We start from the raw sequence: 20046 nt of genomic DNA on the forward strand, positions 1-20046 counted from the left end.
CCTGAGCTCAAACGATCCGCCAGCCTCAGCCTCCCGGGAACTTGGATTACAGGCGCGCGCCACCGCACCCGGCGAGAAAGAGCCATTCTCAATGGAACTCTAACTTCTACAAATGTGACGTCCTCAGGGAGCACAGCGACATCTCGTGGGCGAAACGCCGCATCGCAGTTTTGTTGGCTGAGGTGCTTTCACTGACGGTCAATATTTCCTCAACTGCTACATACAAGCACATTGTTCCTATGTCATCTCTTTAGACCAGTGGTGGAAAGAAGGTTAACTATACACATTTATTCAAGTAGCATAGGCTACTGAACTATATTTTTGGGTAAGTTGCTTACTTTTTAAGTAGCCTACTACTTAAATACCCTATTTAATTTTTTCTACTTGGCTACATTCTGTTCAGTGAGCAATGATCATTCAGAGAGAAAATGTAGGCCTACGTTTTACTTTAACCTACATGTATTTGATAGCTGGCTGTGCACCACAGGTGTTTTCAATTCTGGCTCATTAGATTGACTACCTTCAGATCAGATATTAGGACTCTTTATTGACCCTAACATGGGTCACTTGGAATCATTTAACGGAGGCCATTACACCGGTGTGCATTTAAGATTTGACATACATCACAGGATCCCTGTGTAAAATATGATATCTTGTTATTGATTAAACTATACCGAACAATTTATGATGCAGTTCAAATTTCCTCTGCATTATGAGTTCCTTTACCTTTGATACCTTGAAGGCATTTTTCTGGTAATATTTATCTACTTTCATTGAAGTAATAGTCCGGTTGCAGGTACAGCACCACATTTAGATGGTGTTGTTTTAAGCTACAAATGCAGATAACATAGGTTCTGTTGATCAGTTGTCCATGATCAATGTGCACATCTATGTTTTTCATCAGTGCCTTGCAAAAGTATTCGTCCCCCTTGAACTTTTCAACCTTTTGCCACATTTCAGGCTTCAAACATAAAGATATAAAACTATCATTTTTTGTGAAGAATCAACAAGTGGGACGCAATTATAAAGTGTATTGGATATTTCAAACTTTTTTAACAAATAAAAAACTGAAAAATTGGGCGTGCAAAAAGGATTCAGTGGTGCAGTAAACTCTCTCCAGAAGTTCAGCGAGGCTCTCTGAGTGATCCAATGTTGGCCTAAATGACTAATGATGATAAATAGAATCCACCTGTGGCATCAAATCCCCGTATAAATGCACCTGCTCTGTGATAGTCTCAGAAGTCCGTTTAAAGGGGAGCCAGCATCATGAAGACCAAGGAACACACGAGGCAGGTCCCAGATACGGTTGTGAAGGCGTTTAAAGCTGGATTTGGATACAAAAGAGATTTCGCGAGCTTTAAACATCCCAAGGAGCACTGTGCAAGCGATCATTTTGAAATGGAAGGAGTATCAGACCACTGCAAATCTACCAAGACCTGGCCGTCCCTCTAAACTTTCAGCTCATACAAGGAGAAGACTGATCAGAGATGCAGCCAAGAGGCCCATGATCACTTTGGATGAACTGCAGAGAACTACAGCTGAGGTGGGAGACTCTGTCCAAAGCACAATCTGGCCTTTATGGAAGCGTGGCAAGAACACCGAACATGTGGAAGAAGGTTCTCTGGTCAGATGAAACCAAAATCTAACTATTTGGCAACAATGCAAAACGTTATCAGCTCATCACCCTGAACACACCATCCCCACTGTCAAACATGGTGGTGGCAGCATCATGTTTGGGTGGGCTTTTCTTCAGCAGGGACAGGGAAGATGGTTAAAACTGATGGCAAGATGGATGGAGCCAAATACAGGACCATTCTGGAAGAAAACCTGATGGAGTTTGTAAAAGACCTGAGACTAGGACGGAGATTTGCCTTCCAACAAGACATGGATCCAAAACATAAAGCAAAATCTACAATGGATTGGTTCACAAATAAACAAATCCAGGTGTTAGAATGTCAAAGTCCAGACCTGAATCCAATCCAATCTGTGGAAAGAACTGAAAACTGCTGTTCAAACACTCTCCATCCAATCTCACTGAGCTCGAGCTGTTATGCAAGAAGGAATGGGCAAAAATTTCAAGACATACCCCAAGCGACTTGCAATAAAAGGTGGCGCTATAAAGTAATAACTTGAGGGGGCTGAATAATTTAGCATGCCCAATTTTTCAATTTCTTTTTTATTAAAGTTTGAAACATCCAATAAATTAGTTCCACTTCATGATTTGGTCCCACTTGTTGATTCTTTGCAAAAACTTAGTTTTATATCTTTGTTTGAAGACTAAAATGTGACAAAAGTTCAGGGGGGGTGAATACTTTCACAAGGCACTGTGACTTGTTTATACATATTTTGTTTTTGATTACATCCTTAATTTCTTATTTTGTATTTAATATTTCAAGACCTGGAAGACTAACGATAAGAGTGAGTTCCATATGAAGTATGGCACCCATCGTCATGCATTTAAGACATTTTACATTTATGTTACAGCTTTGACTCAACGTTTAAGCATTATTCCTGGAAAGTAAAACACTCTTGCTTAAAATGGTATTGAAGACAAGAAATATTACAAGAGCAAAATAATGCACACATGATGCTTTTATGTTCCAATGTTATACACTTGACATCAACACAAAAATACAAATTAAAGCATTAATCCAGTATAATTTCTCCATTGTGTGTTTGTGAAAATAATTAACAGATGAGCAAAACAATTAATCAAATAATTCCACATCCCGGCTTATGTGTGAAGTATTTGACGCTTGCAGCAGACACATTTATGAACTCACAATTTGAATGAAGACAAGTTACAGCCAGACCCTAGTCACAAACATTAACACCCCAATGAACAGGGACCCAACTGAAGAAGACAAGACACAAACATTGAAACAAAATGAAACTGAATGTATTTATATTTCATAATTTCTAAACTTCTGCAGCAGAGTGGATGGGGTGTCAGCCGCCCAACGGAAACGTCGATGGCAGTAATCACCTAAGCAATGATGAGAGCAGTCATTACTGTGAGAACAACACATACTCCTGGGTTACACATAATAAATACTGAATGGGATAAACGCTTTAGACCTGCTGATGTAATACAGCAATGCAATATTGAATGATCACATGAGTACATTTTAGAATGTAATACACATCATATGGTAATTGGGTTTTTTATGAAGAGATGTGTCATTTAACCAATGTAAGAACAATAACAATATATAAGTAAACAGAAAATTATCCTGCTTGTAACTAATGTTGAAACTGACTTCTAACTTTGCTAATTTGTCTACAGGCAACATTATAGTGAATTAAGTCAGTGGCCAGCTTTGGTCATGGCCAGGAAAAGTAAAATAAAAGAATGAAAAAAAAAAACTAAATGAAAAATTATACTATGAAAATGCAGAATTGTAATCTTTGCATCTGCTTGGTGTTTTGTCCGGACATTAGCCAGGGACTGAGTTTATCTGTTGGGATGCCAGGCTAACCCAAGACAGAAAAGCAGCATGTACACGGGTGGCCCTCCGGACTGATCCTGAAAACTAAATGACATGAATAAAAACTAACAGCAGGGTCCCAAAAGCCAGTTGGAAAAAATATGTATATATAATTAGATATTTCTTTCAACTCTCAAACTTCAGTGCATTAGAGAGGTTGCCTTGAAGTGCAAAACACAACACTTCACAAAAAAAGGGCGTTGGAAAGAAGCTCTTTTTTTTTTTACGTAGCCCCCCCTCCCCTTTTTTTTAAATATATATTAGATGGCCCTAATGTCAAAGCAGAGGGGGACTTTAGGCAACCCAAGTTTCCCTCTAGTCCCCCAGAGTGCTCCTCTGAGTGTGTGACCTAAGGTTTGCCTGCTGCACAGCAGGGGTGCACTCTGCTACAAACGCTACTAATAAGGATCATAGAGGCACTGTTGAAAACCAGAGTTTTTATGCTGGAATTGGACACTTTAGAAGCGACATACATTCCAATAAATTGGGTCTACTTTCCATTACTTTGAGAACATCTTGAAAGTCACTTACTTGCGGATGGCATGGCTTCATATGAAGGGATCCTCGGTGCTTCCTGCTCAGAACGAAGGTCCTCTGCTTGGGAAGCGACAGGGAGTTCTGCATTTGGGGCCTCCAACATGGGTTCTTTCTTATTTCTCACAGCCCAGTGCATTGACTGCAAACAGATGACCAAATATATTACCTGGCTTTTAAACAGATTAAAACAATTATTTTTTCTTCAAATCCATACCAAAGTCCACACATTACATACCATTTTTACAGAGTCATTTAAAGCTTGCCAGTCCTGAAATGGAATGGTCACCCCACTTCTTCTCCAGAGATCATAGTTTTTTCTTTTGGTTTCATTGCATAAAACCTCTTTGGCTTCCTGCAGCTTTTGGAAATCTGCCACTGTTAGAAAGAAAGAAAACATCAGGGTGTAAGATGAAACATAATGCTTACCCCATAAGGAGAAATAAATGCCCTCTTCTTTGTAAGCAGTAATAAGCAGCTCTTCATTAACATACTTTGCTTTGAAGTCAAGACACCCAAAAGAAGCATTAACTGTTTGTGGGATAAGGAATCATTAAAAAATAAAAACGTTGGGTTCACCTTAAGTTCATATCACAGCTCTGGCTATATATAATGAAATATAAATTTACTTCCTTTATCTGTTGGCATTTGAAAATTAATTATGTCAAAAATGGGTCACATATACAGTATTTACCTGCTCTTGGATTGTCTAGGTGTTTGTCTGGGTGACATGCCAAGGCTCGGATCTTGTATTCATTAACAATCTGTTCCGTCTGCAAAGAAAAAGGTTAAATAAATAAAATGTCTCTTTGCCATTTTCAATATTTAAAAATCTGAAATTATTTCAAGAAACATTACCGTTTAAAAAAACAAACAAACACAAAACAAATTTAATATCATGAATATTTAAAAGGAAATATACCCAGTGATTTTCTGAACATGGTCTTTCTGATGTTATCTTGAAAATGATATTGATCCGTTTATTTTGAGGCTTTCAAATGCATCATCACCGCCTGTGACGCAAGTGCTTGTTGCTACGGGCGATTTAATTTGGACATTTTTAAAGTAACGTGTTATAGTATACGTTACTGGAATGGTAATTCGGATGTTCCCATCATGTTCCCTTATTATAAAAAAGGAATTAAGTACAAATAAAGTGGCATAAACCTACTCAGACACTTAATGACGCACGAGTAGTTCCTCTTACATCTTTTACTGAAGCAACAGGTCTTGTTGGTTCAGACTAACCTCTGGAGCATAATACTTAATTCATCTTTTGGTCGAACAACTTACAGGCTGCTTATGGTTGGCAAACTCTTAAACCAGTATGTTTTAGTTTGTAGATCTAGATAACCATCATTACCCAGCGGGTAAATGATACCCATTTTTTCAGGCGGATCCTTAAACCCACTGGTGAGAACTTACCGACGACAATTCATCACATCCCAATAACCCGTAGTAATCATCCAAGTCCCCGGGTTTGCAGTTTAAAATAGCCTCCATAAATCTTGTATGCAACGTGTGGTTTCTTGTCACGGAGCAGCTTATGCTAGCCTGGATCCCAGATGCTCGGTTCAAGGGTTGCTGGTGGGGTCTCCCTCACTGCTGCTGTGGGTCACTCACTGACAATATTCTGTATCTTGCCCTTATTTTGTCAGCTAGCTTTGGGTAATTAATGGAGAAACTGCCAAATGATTCAAAATGTCAAGGGAGAGCGAGATCTCTCCTGAGTTTAGGTGAAAATTCAGCGTTCCCTTTTCGCCACCATATGACGTATGCTGCATTCAGGTGTCTAAACTTAAGCCCCACACTCAGCTCGAAATTTCGAGCATTTCTGGGGGCACGGAAAAACGTCCAGGGTAGCCTTAAGTATAAAATATAATATATAACTCTAGGATAAAATAATATTCTGGATGACTTGGTTACATATCGTATGCGTGGGTAAATGAAAAGTATATGTCTGGTGGCGGCATGTAATTGAGGTTGTAATTAAAATGTAAAAATACACTATTCACATGTAATACAAAGGTTATAAAATGTTTTTATCGACATGCTCACTTGCTATTATCTATGCGCTGACGTCCGCGTTTTACACATATTGTGCTTTGTCACTCACTCGTGAGTGCTTGTCTTTGCTCAAAATTCTTCTGACAGTGTTTGAAGGCAGCAATATTTGTTATGGTTTTACGTCATCGACGTAAAAAAGAGGACGTTCCAGTCGTGACTACTGGTGGAGAATTAGTCACGTGCGCTATGCAAATGAGACAGCTGTCCGAGAGGAAGGATCTGCTCAGCGGCTCTGCGGGCTGAAAATGGCGGACGATGAGACTATTCTCGGAACGGCCTTTTCAGCCGCCTCCGATATGGAAGAACCTGCAGTGAAAAGGTCCAAAATTTGTCCGGTAACTAACCACGGATTCAAAGTTGCTAAAGCAGAAACCTTCTCATGCGTCTCCGGGGCTACAGAGAGCTGGGACTCGGGGGTGAATTTTGCGCAGACAGCGGAGAAGGAAGCAAAGCCGGTGATGGCGGTAGAGCAGGCCCCAACAACAGCGCTGGGAGGAGACAACAATGGACTGGGACTGCTGGTCTCCGAGCCGCACAAACCAGTAGTGAAACTAGACGACAGTGCTAAGCTAGGGACAACCGAGGAGAGTGCTGGTATGTATAGAGATTGACATTGAACAAAGCTTTAAGTATTTACGCGGCTTAAAGTGAGCAATGCTTTTTTACCAACTTAGCTAACCGGCGAGTTTGAAACAGAAGATAAGTTAAGCTAGCTAACGTTAAACACAGTAAATATGTGTTGGTGTTGAGATATGTGCAACATTGCTTTTCATGACGGCACATTCTACTTTTGTTTAGTTAATGCTTACAATGAAAGAGAACACTATCTGTGACACATCTTGTCGGCATTTGACTAATTCCTTCACGGCACAAACTTCAACTTGGATAGCCACTAAACATTTGTTAGCCGCTTTATCGTCTCTTTCCAACTATCGTTCAGTTAGGTAAACCACACCACAGTGAGGCTGTCGGATATTGGTTGTAAATGATCATACATGTTATTAGAGGTACGCCACTTTTTTCTAGTTTTTTCATTTCAAAAACTTCTGTGCTCAGATTTCGTTGGACATGACGATCGTCCCTCCTACGGTCTGGCTGTCACGCCGGACCACATCAACGAGGAGGATGACGACAGATCTTCACATGCAAGCTCCAGCGACTGGACACCTCAACCGCAAATAGGTAACTAGTTAAGACCGCTAGCTAGGTAGGCTCTCTTGGCACACCGAGCTCCACGGTGCTGCCGAGTAGCTGAACTAGTTAATTGATTTTGAGAACCATATTGCAATTTTTCCTGCAGCGGCTTTTATTACTCACTTGATATTATATATTTAGTAAGAAGAAATTATCTTTCACTAGCATTTAGTTGTAAGCAGTAGGGCTAAACAATCAACAATATATTTTTGTCAAAGGAAAAATAAGTGTCAAACGAGGCCTGGGCGATATGGAGAAAATCCAATATCATGATATGTGTATACAAATACCTCTGTCAATACTGACATGATATTGTAATGTTGACTATTGGTCCTCTCACAAAATATTTACTTAATGAGATTTTTGATAAATCGTTAGTAATGTGGATATAAAGATTAAGTGGTTAAAGGTAAATTATAGAAGAGCTAGAACAGTCTGGTAAGTTCAGAAAATTACATCACTTTATTGTAATGCAACCTATAAAACCAGGAAAAGACAACTCTTATGCCATATTACGATCCCAAAATCTAAGACAATATGATCTTAGATTGAAAAATGATCATCGCCTCCAATATCGTGAATGATATCGCAATATCAGTCCAAATAATTGAAATTAGATACTTATAAACACATATCATGCAGCCCTAGAAGGCAGCAGAACAGCACATTGTAAAATACAATACTGACTGAGATGTTGTATTTTTGGCCAGGTTCCTACAGTTTCATCCAGCAACACATCAGAGAGACCGATCCGAGGACCATTCTGAGGGACTTGCTGCCTGAGACTGTGCTCCCACCAGATTTAGACGACATGACATTGTGGCAGATTATCATCAACATCTCAGAACCTCCAAAAAGAAAGAAACGGAAAGATATTAACACCTTAGAAGATGTGGTCAGGCTACTTCATGAAAGTAAAAGGATCCTTGTGCTGACTGGTGCTGGGGTATGCATTTACAGTAATATTAAGATAAGATAAGATAATTTGTTTATTAGTCCCCAATGGGGAAATTACTGCACTACACTCTGTGTACACACTTTTTGTTAGTACTCACACGCAGGCCTGAAATACACACACATGCTCAGGACCTATACATGCACTATACATGGAGAGATGTCAGAGTGAGTGGGCTGCCAGCTGAACCAGCGCCCTGAGCGGTCGGGGGGGTACGGTGCCTTGCTCAAGAGCACCTGGCAGTGCCCAGGAGGTGAACTGGCATCTCTCCAGCCACCAATCCACGCTCCCAACTTTTTGGGTCCATACGGGGATTTGAACCAGTGACCCTCCGGTTCCCAACCCAACTCCCTATGGACTGAGCTACTGCCACCCCCCTATTATCCAATGGTGCTGTTTGAATTGATGATGTGTTTAAGTAAATCCATAGTGTCTGTGTCCATGCTATTAAGCCAAAATGCCTGGATGCTTTCTTTGTTTGGCAGGTGTCAGTTTCATGTGGAATACCAGATTTTCGCTCCAGAGATGGAATTTATGCACGGCTTGCTGTAGACTTTCCTGATCTTCCAGACCCTCAAGCTATGTTTGACATTGAATATTTCAGACGGGACCCAAGACCCTTTTTCAAGTTTGCTAAGGTTTGTTCATAGTCCATTTGCTTTTCTGCAAATCAAAGTTGATAACAATACATAACTCACTTCAACATGCTCACGTAATCCATTGGCAAGGTGCTACAGAGATGGTAATGCATCGATACAGAAGCTTCCACACGCTAGGCTCTGCATACCCATGTGACCTTACAGGGTTTGGTCATACAGTGAATACAAGTGAGGAGAACATAGCTGAGAAGTGGCATATACTTGAGTGTGTGCATCATATTTTTGACATCACATACCCATCGATGATAGATGAGATGCATGCCCATTGCATGTAGAAGGGCTATGACCAGATGTTTGTAATGTTGTAATGTAATGCATAAGACCTTTGTGTGCAGAAGATGTATTTGGTGTATATATCGTGTCTTTAAAGACGATACAGAACTTGTGATATTCATGATTATAGCCAGCTTTTGAGTTAGTCCACAAGTGTTTAATGCATCATTTTTGTTACAGGAGATCTACCCTGGTCAGTTTCAGCCGTCACCCTGTCACAAATTCATATCTATGATGGATAAGCAGGGCAAACTGCTGCGCAATTACACACAGAACATTGATACATTAGAACAAGTGGCTGGAGTTCAGCGGATTATCCAGTGTCATGGTAAGTGAAAACAGCTAATGGATGGGTCTTGTTTGTTATTTTCATTTACTTCTGTCCATGGTGATGGTGAAAGTCAATAATATTTTTTATTTCAGGGTCGTTTGCAACTGCTTCCTGTCTCGTCTGTAAACACAAAGTGGATTGTGAAGCTATAAGGGAAGACATCTTTAACCAGGTATTTCCAAGATAACACATTTAAATACACTATTGCATACATTACAAACACCTGCAACAATGGGATTGGAAATGCACAAACCGCGCACATCACAACAACATCCAACATTTCATTGTTAAGTATTAACACGCTCAGCAAGCAACTTCCATTGAATCATCTTGCAGAGCCCAAGGAAGCTGATCTGAGTACGTTTGCTGTGTAAGAGAGCTTGTGTACTGGCGTAAACATTCCAAAACTGTAGCATTACCATTCCAGGAGTGGGGCAAGAAAATTGATGCTCATCAAGTAATTTATTTATTGCTCTTTTAGGAGTAGCATGACATTGGGGAATCACTTCAGTGGTGTTTGTAGTGAGTTGTTACTTGTGCAACTTCAGCACATTGTAAATCTTTAAAAGTGTCATCGGTATTGTCCACACATACTCAAGGTAAAGCATTCTGAGTTGAAAAATCAATCAATGTCATTAACTGGTCAGTCGATGTTTTTAGTGCTGGTGTTGTTGTAATTATTGAGAAAAGGTGTCTTTAGTGCTTCGTCCATTCTCATTAACATATTGTAAATGAAGCTTGTAGCTTGTTAGTTCTTCTAAATTAGAAATAAATATATATTTTTGAAATATTGTATATTTTACAGTTTGGGTGGGGTTTCTGTCTTATGAATATGTTTTAAAATGTTTGTGGTTTTTAGCTACAGCACAAACTGACTGTAATGATACCCACAAGCAGAGATAATTAAATTAAACATACAGTAAACCCCCCCCCCCCCCCCAAAAAGACTTTGCACCATGCATCACTACAACTGTAGAACAGTACAGCTGTCAGTCGATGGAAATAACTAATAAAAGGGTGGTACAGCTGTCTACTTTGAAGACATTGGATGTTTAAATGAAGATAACATTTTGAACGGCATTCCCTTTTAACAATTTTGTTTTAATGCTTACGTCATCCATCCTGTAGGTGGTCCCTCATTGTCCTCGGTGTCCAGATATTCCCCTGGCAATCATGAAACCTGACATCGTCTTCTTTGGAGAGAATCTTCCAGAAATGTTCCACAGAGCCATGAAGCAGGATAAAGATGAGGTGGACCTCTTGATTGTCATTGGCTCTTCACTTAAAGTCCGACCAGTTGCCCTCATCCCAAGTATGTTTTGTTCAGATGAATAGGTTTGTGTTTCCTATTGTGCCTGCAATCAACCCTAACATACCAAACCTAACTGTTTTCTCTTCACCCCATCCAGACTCCATTCCTCATGAAGTGCCTCAGGTCTTGATCAATAGGGAGCAGCTGCCTCACCTCAACTTTGACGTGGAGCTACTTGGGGACTGTGATGTCATTGTTAACGAACTCTGCCATCGGTTGGGTGGAGACTTTGAGCAGCTCTGCTACAACACTGTAAGACTCACAGAGACCACAGAGAAACCCCCTCGGTTACCAGAACAGCCACCAAGCGAGGCCTTGCCTGCTTCCAGCGATGCAGCTCAAGAGGAGCAGAAGCAGCCCAGTACAGACTCCGTAACTAAGCCTTCAGAGAAGACAGAACGTCCTAATGTCACAGACACTGCTGGTAATAACGTTACACCTCCAGAACCTTGTCCAAATGCTCAGTGTCCCAGTGAAGAGACGGCTGAGCCGTCAGAGTTAGCGGCAGATGATGCACCAAAAGAGGAGGCCCCCGGAGTAAAGAGCCAAACCTCCAACCTTGAATTTCGTAGACAATGCTGGATGAGTCGAATCAACAGAAGTCCAATCAGCAAACGCCTTGAGAGTAAGCTTTAGACTATGGTAGAGAACAACACGGTTTATTTATTTATCTACATATATTATTTGTAAATAATATGAATATATTTTCTAATTTGCTGTATTTGTAAATGAGACATAGGTGTGTTTAAGCACGTGATAATCCATTCATCCCATTAATTAGAGCTTTTCTCAACAATTTCTTTTCCTCATGCAGCAGGAAAATGCATGTTAGTCCATATATTTTATTATTTATTTATTGTATCATTTATTCATTTTAAATATCCTCCAGACATTGACTCCAGTACTGTAAATTGTTTGTATTGTTTCCCCCAGCAGGCCAGTACCTGTTTCAAGCACCAAATCACTATATCTTCCACGGGGCCGAGGTCTACTCCGACTCTGAAGACGAGACGTCGAGCTCCTGTGGAAGTGACAGTGACGAGTCTGAATGCAGTGCAGATGGGGTGGAAGAAGACAGCGAGCCAGAGGAAGCCGACACGTTAGCAGCAGATGAAGAGACATGCCTAAGAGACACAATACAACACACTTTAGCCAACGAGGCCACGTCGAGTGTGGTCAAGACAGACAATACTTCTGAAAAAACTCAGAGCACCACACACCTTTAAATGTAAAGTACCCAGTCGACAAAGCACTAATTATCTTTTTTTTTATATATATATATATATATATATATATATATATATATATATATATATATATATAATGTGTGTTTCTTATATTTTTGACTCTGACTCATCCACCTTACAATTATTTTTCATAAAGTTGAAATTGCGTGACAACTTTTGTGAATATGCAGCAAGTTTCTTTGTGTGTGCCCAGTTTGATCACATGCATTAGGTCTGAAACCTCATACTGTATACCACATGTTAGAATGTTGAATTTTTTATTTTTAGGATTTCTTTCGATGTGCTCATCTCATTTTTATTCACATTTTGAGAAATTCAGCAAACACTTCAATTTTCTCAGTCCCTAGTGTGAAGTCACTTGTGGTCTAATGATGTTTAAAGTCAGTTCATGTTACCATTGGGAAACGTGTACGTATGTAAGCCGACTGCCTGCTAAATAGTGGGTACCATGGGTTTCAGACACATACATAAATCTTCAGATGGTTTACTTGAACACATTGTCTAACTTGCAATATAAACGTTCAGCTCTGCCCTTTAATGAAGGTAAAAGCTAGAAGAAAAGAACAGTACTATTTAATTTCAGACCAAAGAACACTTTATCAACACGCTCCTATGTTGTCATAAGCTTTGTATGTCTAACCTGTCATTTAAATCTTGGAAAAATATAACCATTGAAAAGGTGTTCCTTCTGACATGTGGCAGCTACTTTATATGCTCAAGCCTTATTTTTATACTCTGATGGAGACATACTCATCAAAGACTAGATGATAGTTTATATCTGTAGAAAGTTATACTAAGTTGTAATATTAAGCCTAAGGAAGATATTCAGAGATCACATTGAAAAATGGCACTCTTTCCCTTCTTATAAAAGCGATTTCCTTGCCCTTGTCACTTTTCATAGAACATAATGTTAAAACAGTTTAATTGATTATACAGAGGAGGCTTCTGCCTGTTAAGATTACATTTTGGTAAATAAACATATTTGAGCCAATTTGTAGGATAGAGGTCTATGCCAACACATTAAACAATTACAAGGCAATGTTTTGTTTACGGTTTAAGAAAATAAGATTTTTTTTTTTTACATCCTGGTTATCTCTGCTAGTGTTCTCAGTAAAAAAAAAAAAAAAGAAACACACTGACTATTTTCTGTTATTTCACACTCATGAGGTAGCAAGGTGTTCAAATCAATATGTTTAACGTGTTGTTGCCTTTGTCGCAGACATGAGTAGTGCGCCATCTAGCGCCTGTGGCTCACCTGACAGTTCCTCATTCCTCTAGGATGGTAAGGACTTTTACGAGAAACAACGACTAAGTTACATTTAAAAAAAAAATTATTCTGATAAATGTGTTTTTATAACAGCAATACAGTGCAATTGTAGGGATTTAACGTTGGTAGGTGGTCGGCATGGCTGTATTAAGAGAATGGGTCGACGGAGGTGTTACTATCTAAATTTGTGGAATACCATTTCTAAACGTCAGTCTGCGCATGCCTAGTACGGTACAATTGGTTTCTATCTAATTTAGCTGTAATGTCAGCCTAGTCAATCTGTTAAAAGTCTGTTCATTGATATTTAGTCTTTAAACACTTGTACACGGTCTAGTTGCCTAACGTCACCATACGTGAGGCCTAGGAACTTTCTTTATTCAGCTAAAGTCTTTTGAACTACATTTCCCGGATTTCTCTCAGCTGTCCGGTTATACGACGTGTCGTAAAATTCCGTCAACAGCAAAAACGAGATGGACACCACGAAAGAAGCCTGACAGTTTGTGACTTTATCCCTTAGATTTTATCCGAAATGTTAATGTAGTGACGCTAGGCTTCAGCTCACAGAAGCGGTTGTAAAAATGGAAGCCATGGAAGATGACAGTTTGGACATAAAAGACGACCATAACCACAACTATTGTGCGAGCAGCGGCAGCAGTAGCAGCAGCAGCAGCAGAAGTAAAGTCCGCACCTATTTGAGGAGCCAGTTGTCGGTTGTAACAACGGTCCCGGAACCTGCCGGTCCACCGGTGCCGGGTGAAGAACCGGGGACTCGAAGAGGACAACTGTGGTCCGGCACCACCGGGGGGTCAAAGTTAATGGACTCGGATTCAGGCAGTGAGAGCAGCGAAGTCAGCGAGACCGACTGCACGGCTCCGCCACCCGCTGTTGAGGGAAATCTCACCCTCGAGTCTAACGTTACTTCCAAGTTCCGTAAGTTCACATAATAGATTACTATGACAGCAGGGCCTGATATCCTGTATTCACTCAGCAGCTCGGCCTGCTGCAATGTTACTAATATGTGCAGACTGATGCTCCTGGCAGCAGACAGTCGTCTGTTGGTCTGTTAGGCCAGAAAAAGGTGCCTGAAATCACTTTAAACCTCACCAGTTCTCATTTCACTCAGTTTTGAATGCAATGGCTGTAGAAGACTACCGGCAAAACCACTGGCCAAACCTGGAGAAGGCAATTGACCGTCTTCTGATTCAGAATCCCACGGACCACATCTCTGTTTCTTATGCACAGATATACAGGTAAGACAATATAGGTAAGCACACACCTGAGCTGGCCAGATGTTCCTATAGTTTGTGATGTCTGTTGCCTTGATGAGCCCCATGAGGTTGCCATGTGCATCACTAATCATTTTAGTTAACTGAGAAGGAAATGACTAAAAGATTCTGCTTTGTTTTCCTAGTTACGTCTACAAGTGTGTTTGTCAGCAGCACTCGGAACTGCTCTACAATGATTTGACATTAAAAATAACAAATCATCTGGAAAAGGTTTCCACCCATCTACACGTAAGCAAACCCAAATAACAAGAGAATTATTACAGTGAGGAAAGTAAGTATTTGAACACCCTGCTATTTTGCAAGTCCTCTCCCTTAGAAATCTTGGAGGGGTCTGAAATTGTCATCGTAGGTGCATGTCCACTGTGGAATCTAAAAAAAATAATTTAGAAATCACAATGTATGATCTTTTAACTATTTATTTGCATTACACAGCTGCAAATAAGTATTTGGACACCGGTCTATCAGCTAGAATTCTGACCCTCAAAGACCTATTAGTCTGCCTTCCAAATGTCCACCTCCACTCCATTTATTATCCTAAATTAGATGTACCTGTTTGAGGTCATTAGCTGCATAAAAACACCTGTCCACCCCATACAACTACTAACATGGCCAAGACCAAAGAGCTGTCCAAAGACACTAGAGACAAAATGGTACACCTCCACAAGGCTGGAAAGGGCTACGGGGAAATTGCCAAGCAGCTTAGTGAAAAAAGGTCCACTGTTGGAGCAATCATTAGAAAATGGAAGAAGCTAAACATGACTGTCAATCTCCCTCGGACTGGGGCTCCATGCAAGATCTCATCTCGGGGGGTCTCAATGATCCTAAGAAAGGTGAGAAATCAGCCCAGAACTACACGGGAGGAGCTGGTCAATGACCTGAAAAGAGCTGGAACCACCGTTTCCAAGGTTACTGTTGGTAATGCACTAAGACATCATGGTTTGAAATCATGCATGGCACGGAAGGTTCCCCCACTTAAACCAGCACATGTCATGGCCCTTCTTAAGTTTGCCAATGACCATTTGGACGATCCAGAGGAGTCATGGGAGAGAGTCATGTGGTCAGATGAGACGAAAATAGAACTTTTTGGTAATAATTCCATTAACCGTGTTTGGAGGAAGAAGAATGATGAGTACCATCCCAAGAACACCATCCCTACTGTGAAGCACGGGGGTGGTAGCATTATGCTTTGGGGGTGTTTTTCTGCACATGGGTCAGGGCAACTGCACTGTATTAAGGAGAGGATGACCGGGGCCATGTATTGCAAGATTTGGGGGAACAACCTCCTTCCCTCAGTCAGAGCATTGAAGATGGGTCGAGGCTGGGTCTTCCAACATGACATGATGGCACACAGCCAGGAGAACCAAGGAGTGGCTCTGTAAGAAGCATGTCAAGGTTCTGGCGTGGCCTAGCCAGTCTCCAGACCTAAACCTCAGTGTATCTCAGCGACAGCCCAGAAACCTGACTGGTCTAGAGAAGATCTGTGTGGAGGAGTGGGCCAAAATCCTTTCTGCAGTGTATACAAACCTGGTGAAAAACTACAGGAAACGTTCGACCTCTGGACTTGCAAACAAAGGCTACTGTACCAAATATTAACATTAATTTTCTCAGGTGTTCAAATACTTATTTGCAGCTGTATCATACAAATAGTTAAAAAATCATACATTGTGATTCCTGGATTTTTTTTTTTTTAAATTATGTCTCTCACAGTGGACATGCACCTACGATGACAATTTCAGACCCCTCCCGGATTTCTAAGTGGACAACTTGCAAAATAGCAGGGTGTTCAAATACTTATTTTCATCACTGTACATAGGCTACAGTATACAGAAGCCATACAATTGACTAACACTTTTATTGTTGTTTTCCAGGCCAGACCACCAGAGGACTTCATTGAGAACTTTAATGTTGCGCTGACGCAATACATAGCTTCTCTTCAATGTATAGTTCCCGTATTTATGTACTTGGTAGGCATCGTTTTTGTTAAATATAACAAACAACTTTGAATATTAGGTGAAATTCTAGTGCATTGGGTGCCACCAAGTATTCGCCCTGTGCTACGGTGTCACCCTCTATTAATTCTTTTTCACGTTCAATGTTTTCAGAACAAGTTCTACATCGAGTCGAAGCTGAACAGAGACCTAAGAGAGGATCTGATGAAACTGTTTGCTGATCACGTCGCAGAAATACATGTGAACACACTGATGCGTGAGTATATCCCTTAATTTGACTGATGTCTATCATGACATCTGGAAATTATTCATCTGTTTGTAATTGGGAGTAAAAAGCTGTCCTCTACACTTGGTTCTATCAAGGGCAGGTGTTTGTCCCAGCCCGCTGTGCTGGTGTCTCTTAGCCTGGAAAGCACAGGATTTGGGATTCAGGATGTGCTGAACTGCACCCACAGAAGACTCCATTCCTTTCTAACACAAGCAACTTCTAAAATATTTTTCTTTTTAATTTTGTTCTTCTCTTGTTCAGCTCTTCTCATCAAGGCTTATTCCATGCCGTTTCAAGTGCAGCCATCTACAATGGCCAGTGTGGTTAAAGGCCTCTACAGCCTCCGGCCAGGTGAGCTGTTTTCATTGTTATTCAGGATTGTATTGTCAGTTTTATTGTCATTTTAAGGGCCAGTCCATTATTTTTAGAAGTTTTTATTGTGACCCTTTTAAGTATTCTTATCTGAATATTCACATTTTGGTCAGCAAGTAAGTATTTTCCAGCGTCAAAGTGCTGTTTTTCCCAAGTCCTTCTAAAACGTTTCCCCGTATGACCTCACTAAGGTCTGTATGATGACGTTACTCCACTAAAGTAAAGTACAGAACAGTATCTTGGGTGCCAGTTGGCACCACCCCACATATGGTGAAGCAGACCGGAAGCCAAGCATTGTACCACTGTTGATGACCCGTTAGGTCGGATCTGAAAGTTGCTCAATAACACAAACTTAACTAGTCTATATCCATGACGTTCCACAGAAATTCTACCAGATGTCCCTCATTTAGGCCGGATATCTGTTAGCCAGGGCTCTCTTTGTGTTGGCTTTTTAAACTCGGGTGGATTAATGAGGTCTATGGTTAACTGCTCCTCAGATCTCTGCAGGGTAAATGGAGACCACTAGCTAAACTATCTGTGTAATCTGAGTTCTCTCTTCCACAACTAAAACAACTTATGAATGTACATGTTCCACCCAAACAAGTTCCTTCCTGAGTCTATTTTGTACCGCGCTCAACTCCGCCCATGACGATTGTGATTGGTTTAAAGAAATGCCAATAAACCAGAGTTTTTCTCCCATCCTGGAATGCCGTACGGAATTGCCAGACTCTCCTCCGCTGCGCTGTGGAGGAAGGTCTGGCGATGCAAGACTACAAACCAACTAATCAAACGAGGGAAGCGATAGCATCTTTCGTGTCCTGCGAGGTAAACTGTGTTTTTGTCAAGTCTGGTAGCACACAGGAGTTGCTGGTCTTACACTGCCAAAGGTGGCGTCCACAGCAGTTACATTCCATTGCTACATTGCTTAGCTTCCAAACTTGGCACAGCTAACGTTTTCGGCGAAAATAGGCGTCAAATCCTTTTTAACCTTAGTGATTAGTTTACTGTGGTAACCCACGTCACTGCTTTATACTAAAAGCTGAAAAACAGGCAAAGAATGATGGATGGACTCTGCATTGACTATAAGTGTATCTCTGCTGCAAGCTAATGTAATCTTTTTGCCTTGACTACAGCACAAAAAAAAGGCATATTGGTTATTATCCACCACCTTCAGAATAAGCTGCACTACATGTGTTCTTCTGTTCCACTTGGTTTTCATCTTTCAGACTGGGCCCAGTTAGCCCCGGATCTCTTCTCTGGCTTTATTCCCCAGATCAACCCTCCTGCTGTGGAGTCTCTGCTTCCTGACTACGCCGCTCATGACCAGAAGTTACAGATGGAGCTCTCCATGAATGGATTTCCACGGTCTGTTTACTCAGGCGTCTGTCTCAGATAGCCACAATCTGCATAGAAACGCATCTTTTGGTTAGCGCACTTCACTTTGAATCACCAATGTGATGTGTTTTTTGTTTTCTAGGGGAGACCAGTCTCGCAAACGGGCCAGCGATGACTCCTGATAGCAGAGCCGCCGTCGCCAGATTTGTTGGAGAACTATCACTGTGCCTCCTACATCTTTCTAACGAGTTGGCTCACTGCACTAGGTACAGTGTTGACAGTGTGTCAGTTTCATCTCTCTCGACTCAGTGACAAATCACTGTGAACCACAAAAGGGTTGTTACATCTTACAGCACTGAAAAAACCACACAGACTTCCATTATGGTGCTTTCCTGTGTGATTATGATGCATCCAGTTTCATGCCGCTGTGGGCTCTGAGATGGGTTTCTTAATGTTCCCCTAATTTGAAGAGTGCCTTCATGGTGCCTTCTGATCAGATATCCTGATGAGGGATAGGTTGATGATGGGTATTTCATTCCTAACCTTTAACATAGAAGTGTCTTTTTTTATAGACTGGGCTAATCAAGACTTTCTATTGCTGCTATTAATACTGTCCATGTGGTATTACTACAACTCCCTCAGTTTCACCCAGTGTCTGTAACCCAGTCACTCCACACAAATGAGTGTGGAAAGAAATGAGAACAGGAGGAACCAAGGCATTAACCTCAACTATTCTCTTCTTCATCATGCCTTTACTGTGTTGGTAAACCGGATTGTATTTTCCTGTTACGCCAAAGAGGATTTGCAATTTCTTTTCTTTTTTCATAAACTGCATTGGATTTAGCCTGACGCTGTTATTGTTGTATGCTCTCTGAGTCACTGAGCCATTTCATTTTTTTATACTAGCACGTTTTGAGCTGTTTATTAGGCTTGAGTCAAATTCTAACTTTAAATGTCCCATGTCTGTTTTAGCCTTGCATGTATGATTGGCAGGGATAACCATGTAAGACATTACACTGTTTGCCAAAAATCTTAAAACAACCACAGAATAGTGTTTGACAATTTCCTTATTTCCCTTTAGTTTATTTGACAACTTCCAACCCAAATCATCTTTAAACTGTAAATATATCAAATCTGACGCTTCATGGATTTTACAGAAAGAATGATATGCCAATATTGTTTAGAACCGTGCATTAAATGTTCCTAACATGTTGATGATAATGATGTAAATAGTTTTTGGTGTTTGCACAGCGGTCAGTATACACTAGCTTTTTTTCACAGATGCATTTTTGTTAACAAAATTTCACTTGAATAGAGTATTTGATACACATCTTACACTGTTTTAAGTGTAAATAGATGCTCAGGCTTGCTTTTTTGCTTTGAAAAGGGTTCTCATTGTCTTTCAAATAAACTAATTTCCTTATTCTTGGGACACAAAGGTGATTTTGTTTTTCACTATTCAAGATTTTAAATCTGGGTCTTGAAAAATGTAATCTTAAAGTAGGCATT

The 20046-nt window shown here is 40.6% G+C and overlaps 3 protein-coding genes across 4 annotated transcripts; 2 read left to right on the forward strand and 1 right to left on the reverse strand.

The window, feature by feature from the left end:
- Positions 1-2580: 2580 nt before the first annotated feature.
- On the reverse strand, positions 2581-5821 carry dnajc12 (DnaJ (Hsp40) homolog, subfamily C, member 12). The gene is made up of 5 exons (XM_034898476.1): positions 5448-5821; positions 4717-4795; positions 4261-4400; positions 4020-4164; positions 2581-2986 (listed from the first exon to the last, which is right to left on the reverse strand). The coding sequence occupies exons 1-5, from the start codon at positions 5523-5525 to the stop codon at positions 2904-2906; spliced, it is 525 nt and encodes a 174-aa protein (XP_034754367.1). The 5' UTR covers positions 5526-5821; the 3' UTR covers positions 2581-2903.
- Positions 5822-6268: 447 nt separating this feature from the next.
- On the forward strand, positions 6269-12725 carry sirt1 (sirtuin 1). Of its 2 annotated transcripts, none has more exons than XM_034898475.1 (10): positions 6269-6683; positions 7146-7271; positions 7994-8229; positions 8724-8876; positions 9351-9498; positions 9594-9673; positions 10630-10813; positions 10911-11438; positions 11628-11640; positions 11747-12071. In XM_034898475.1, the coding sequence occupies exons 1-10, from the start codon at positions 6335-6337 to the stop codon at positions 11814-11816; spliced, it is 1887 nt and encodes a 628-aa protein (XP_034754366.1). In that variant the 5' UTR covers positions 6269-6334; the 3' UTR covers positions 11817-12071. The 2 variants fall into 2 exon arrangements, with proteins under 2 accessions (XP_034754366.1, XP_034754365.1); XM_034898474.1 differs by lacking the exon at positions 11628-11640 and adding an exon at positions 12123-12725 and having other exon boundaries at positions 6335-6683; positions 11747-12078.
- Positions 12726-13593: 868 nt separating this feature from the next.
- On the forward strand, positions 13594-19833 carry cacul1 (CDK2 associated cullin domain 1). Its single transcript, XM_034898299.1, has 8 exons — positions 13594-14257; positions 14451-14577; positions 14739-14841; positions 16482-16577; positions 16716-16818; positions 17092-17181; positions 18429-18567; positions 18680-19833. Exons 1-8 carry the CDS (start codon positions 13906-13908, stop codon positions 18717-18719), a joined length of 1050 nt encoding a protein of 349 aa, XP_034754190.1. The 5' UTR covers positions 13594-13905; the 3' UTR covers positions 18720-19833.
- Positions 19834-20046: the final 213 nt, after the last annotated feature.

Source organism: Etheostoma cragini, chromosome 17, assembly GCF_013103735.1.
Source record: "Etheostoma cragini isolate CJK2018 chromosome 17, CSU_Ecrag_1.0, whole genome shotgun sequence".
NCBI classification, from domain to species: domain Eukaryota; kingdom Metazoa; phylum Chordata; class Actinopteri; order Perciformes; family Percidae; genus Etheostoma; species Etheostoma cragini.

What these genes read in the sequence shown, in the direction of transcription:
- dnajc12 (XM_034898476.1), bottom strand. Translation starts at nt 5,525, where the DNA reads ATGGAGGCTATTTTAAACTGCAAACCCGGGGACTTGGATGATTACTAC. An exon ending in GATGTGATGAATTGTCGTCG is followed by an intron (nt 4,796 to 5,447) that starts GTAAGTTCTCAC and finishes TTTTCTTTGCAG; the next exon opens with ACGGAACAGATTGTTAATGA. An exon ending in TAAATGACTCTGTAAAAATG is followed by an intron (nt 4,165 to 4,260) that starts GTATGTAATGTG and finishes ATCTGTTTGCAG; the next exon opens with TCAATGCACTGGGCTGTGAG.
- cacul1 (XM_034898299.1), top strand. Translation starts at nt 13,906, where the DNA reads ATGGAAGCCATGGAAGATGACAGTTTGGACATAAAAGACGACCATAAC. An exon ending in TTCCCGTATTTATGTACTTG is followed by an intron (nt 16,578 to 16,715) that starts GTAGGCATCGTT and finishes CAATGTTTTCAG; the next exon opens with AACAAGTTCTACATCGAGTC. An exon ending in ACATGTGAACACACTGATGC is followed by an intron (nt 16,819 to 17,091) that starts GTGAGTATATCC and finishes TCTCTTGTTCAG; the next exon opens with CTCTTCTCATCAAGGCTTAT.
- sirt1 (XM_034898474.1), top strand. Translation starts at nt 6,335, where the DNA reads ATGGCGGACGATGAGACTATTCTCGGAACGGCCTTTTCAGCCGCCTCC. An exon ending in GACACCTCAACCGCAAATAG is followed by an intron (nt 7,272 to 7,993) that starts GTAACTAGTTAA and finishes ATTTTTGGCCAG; the next exon opens with GTTCCTACAGTTTCATCCAG. An exon ending in GGGAAGACATCTTTAACCAG is followed by an intron (nt 9,674 to 10,629) that starts GTATTTCCAAGA and finishes TCCATCCTGTAG; the next exon opens with GTGGTCCCTCATTGTCCTCG.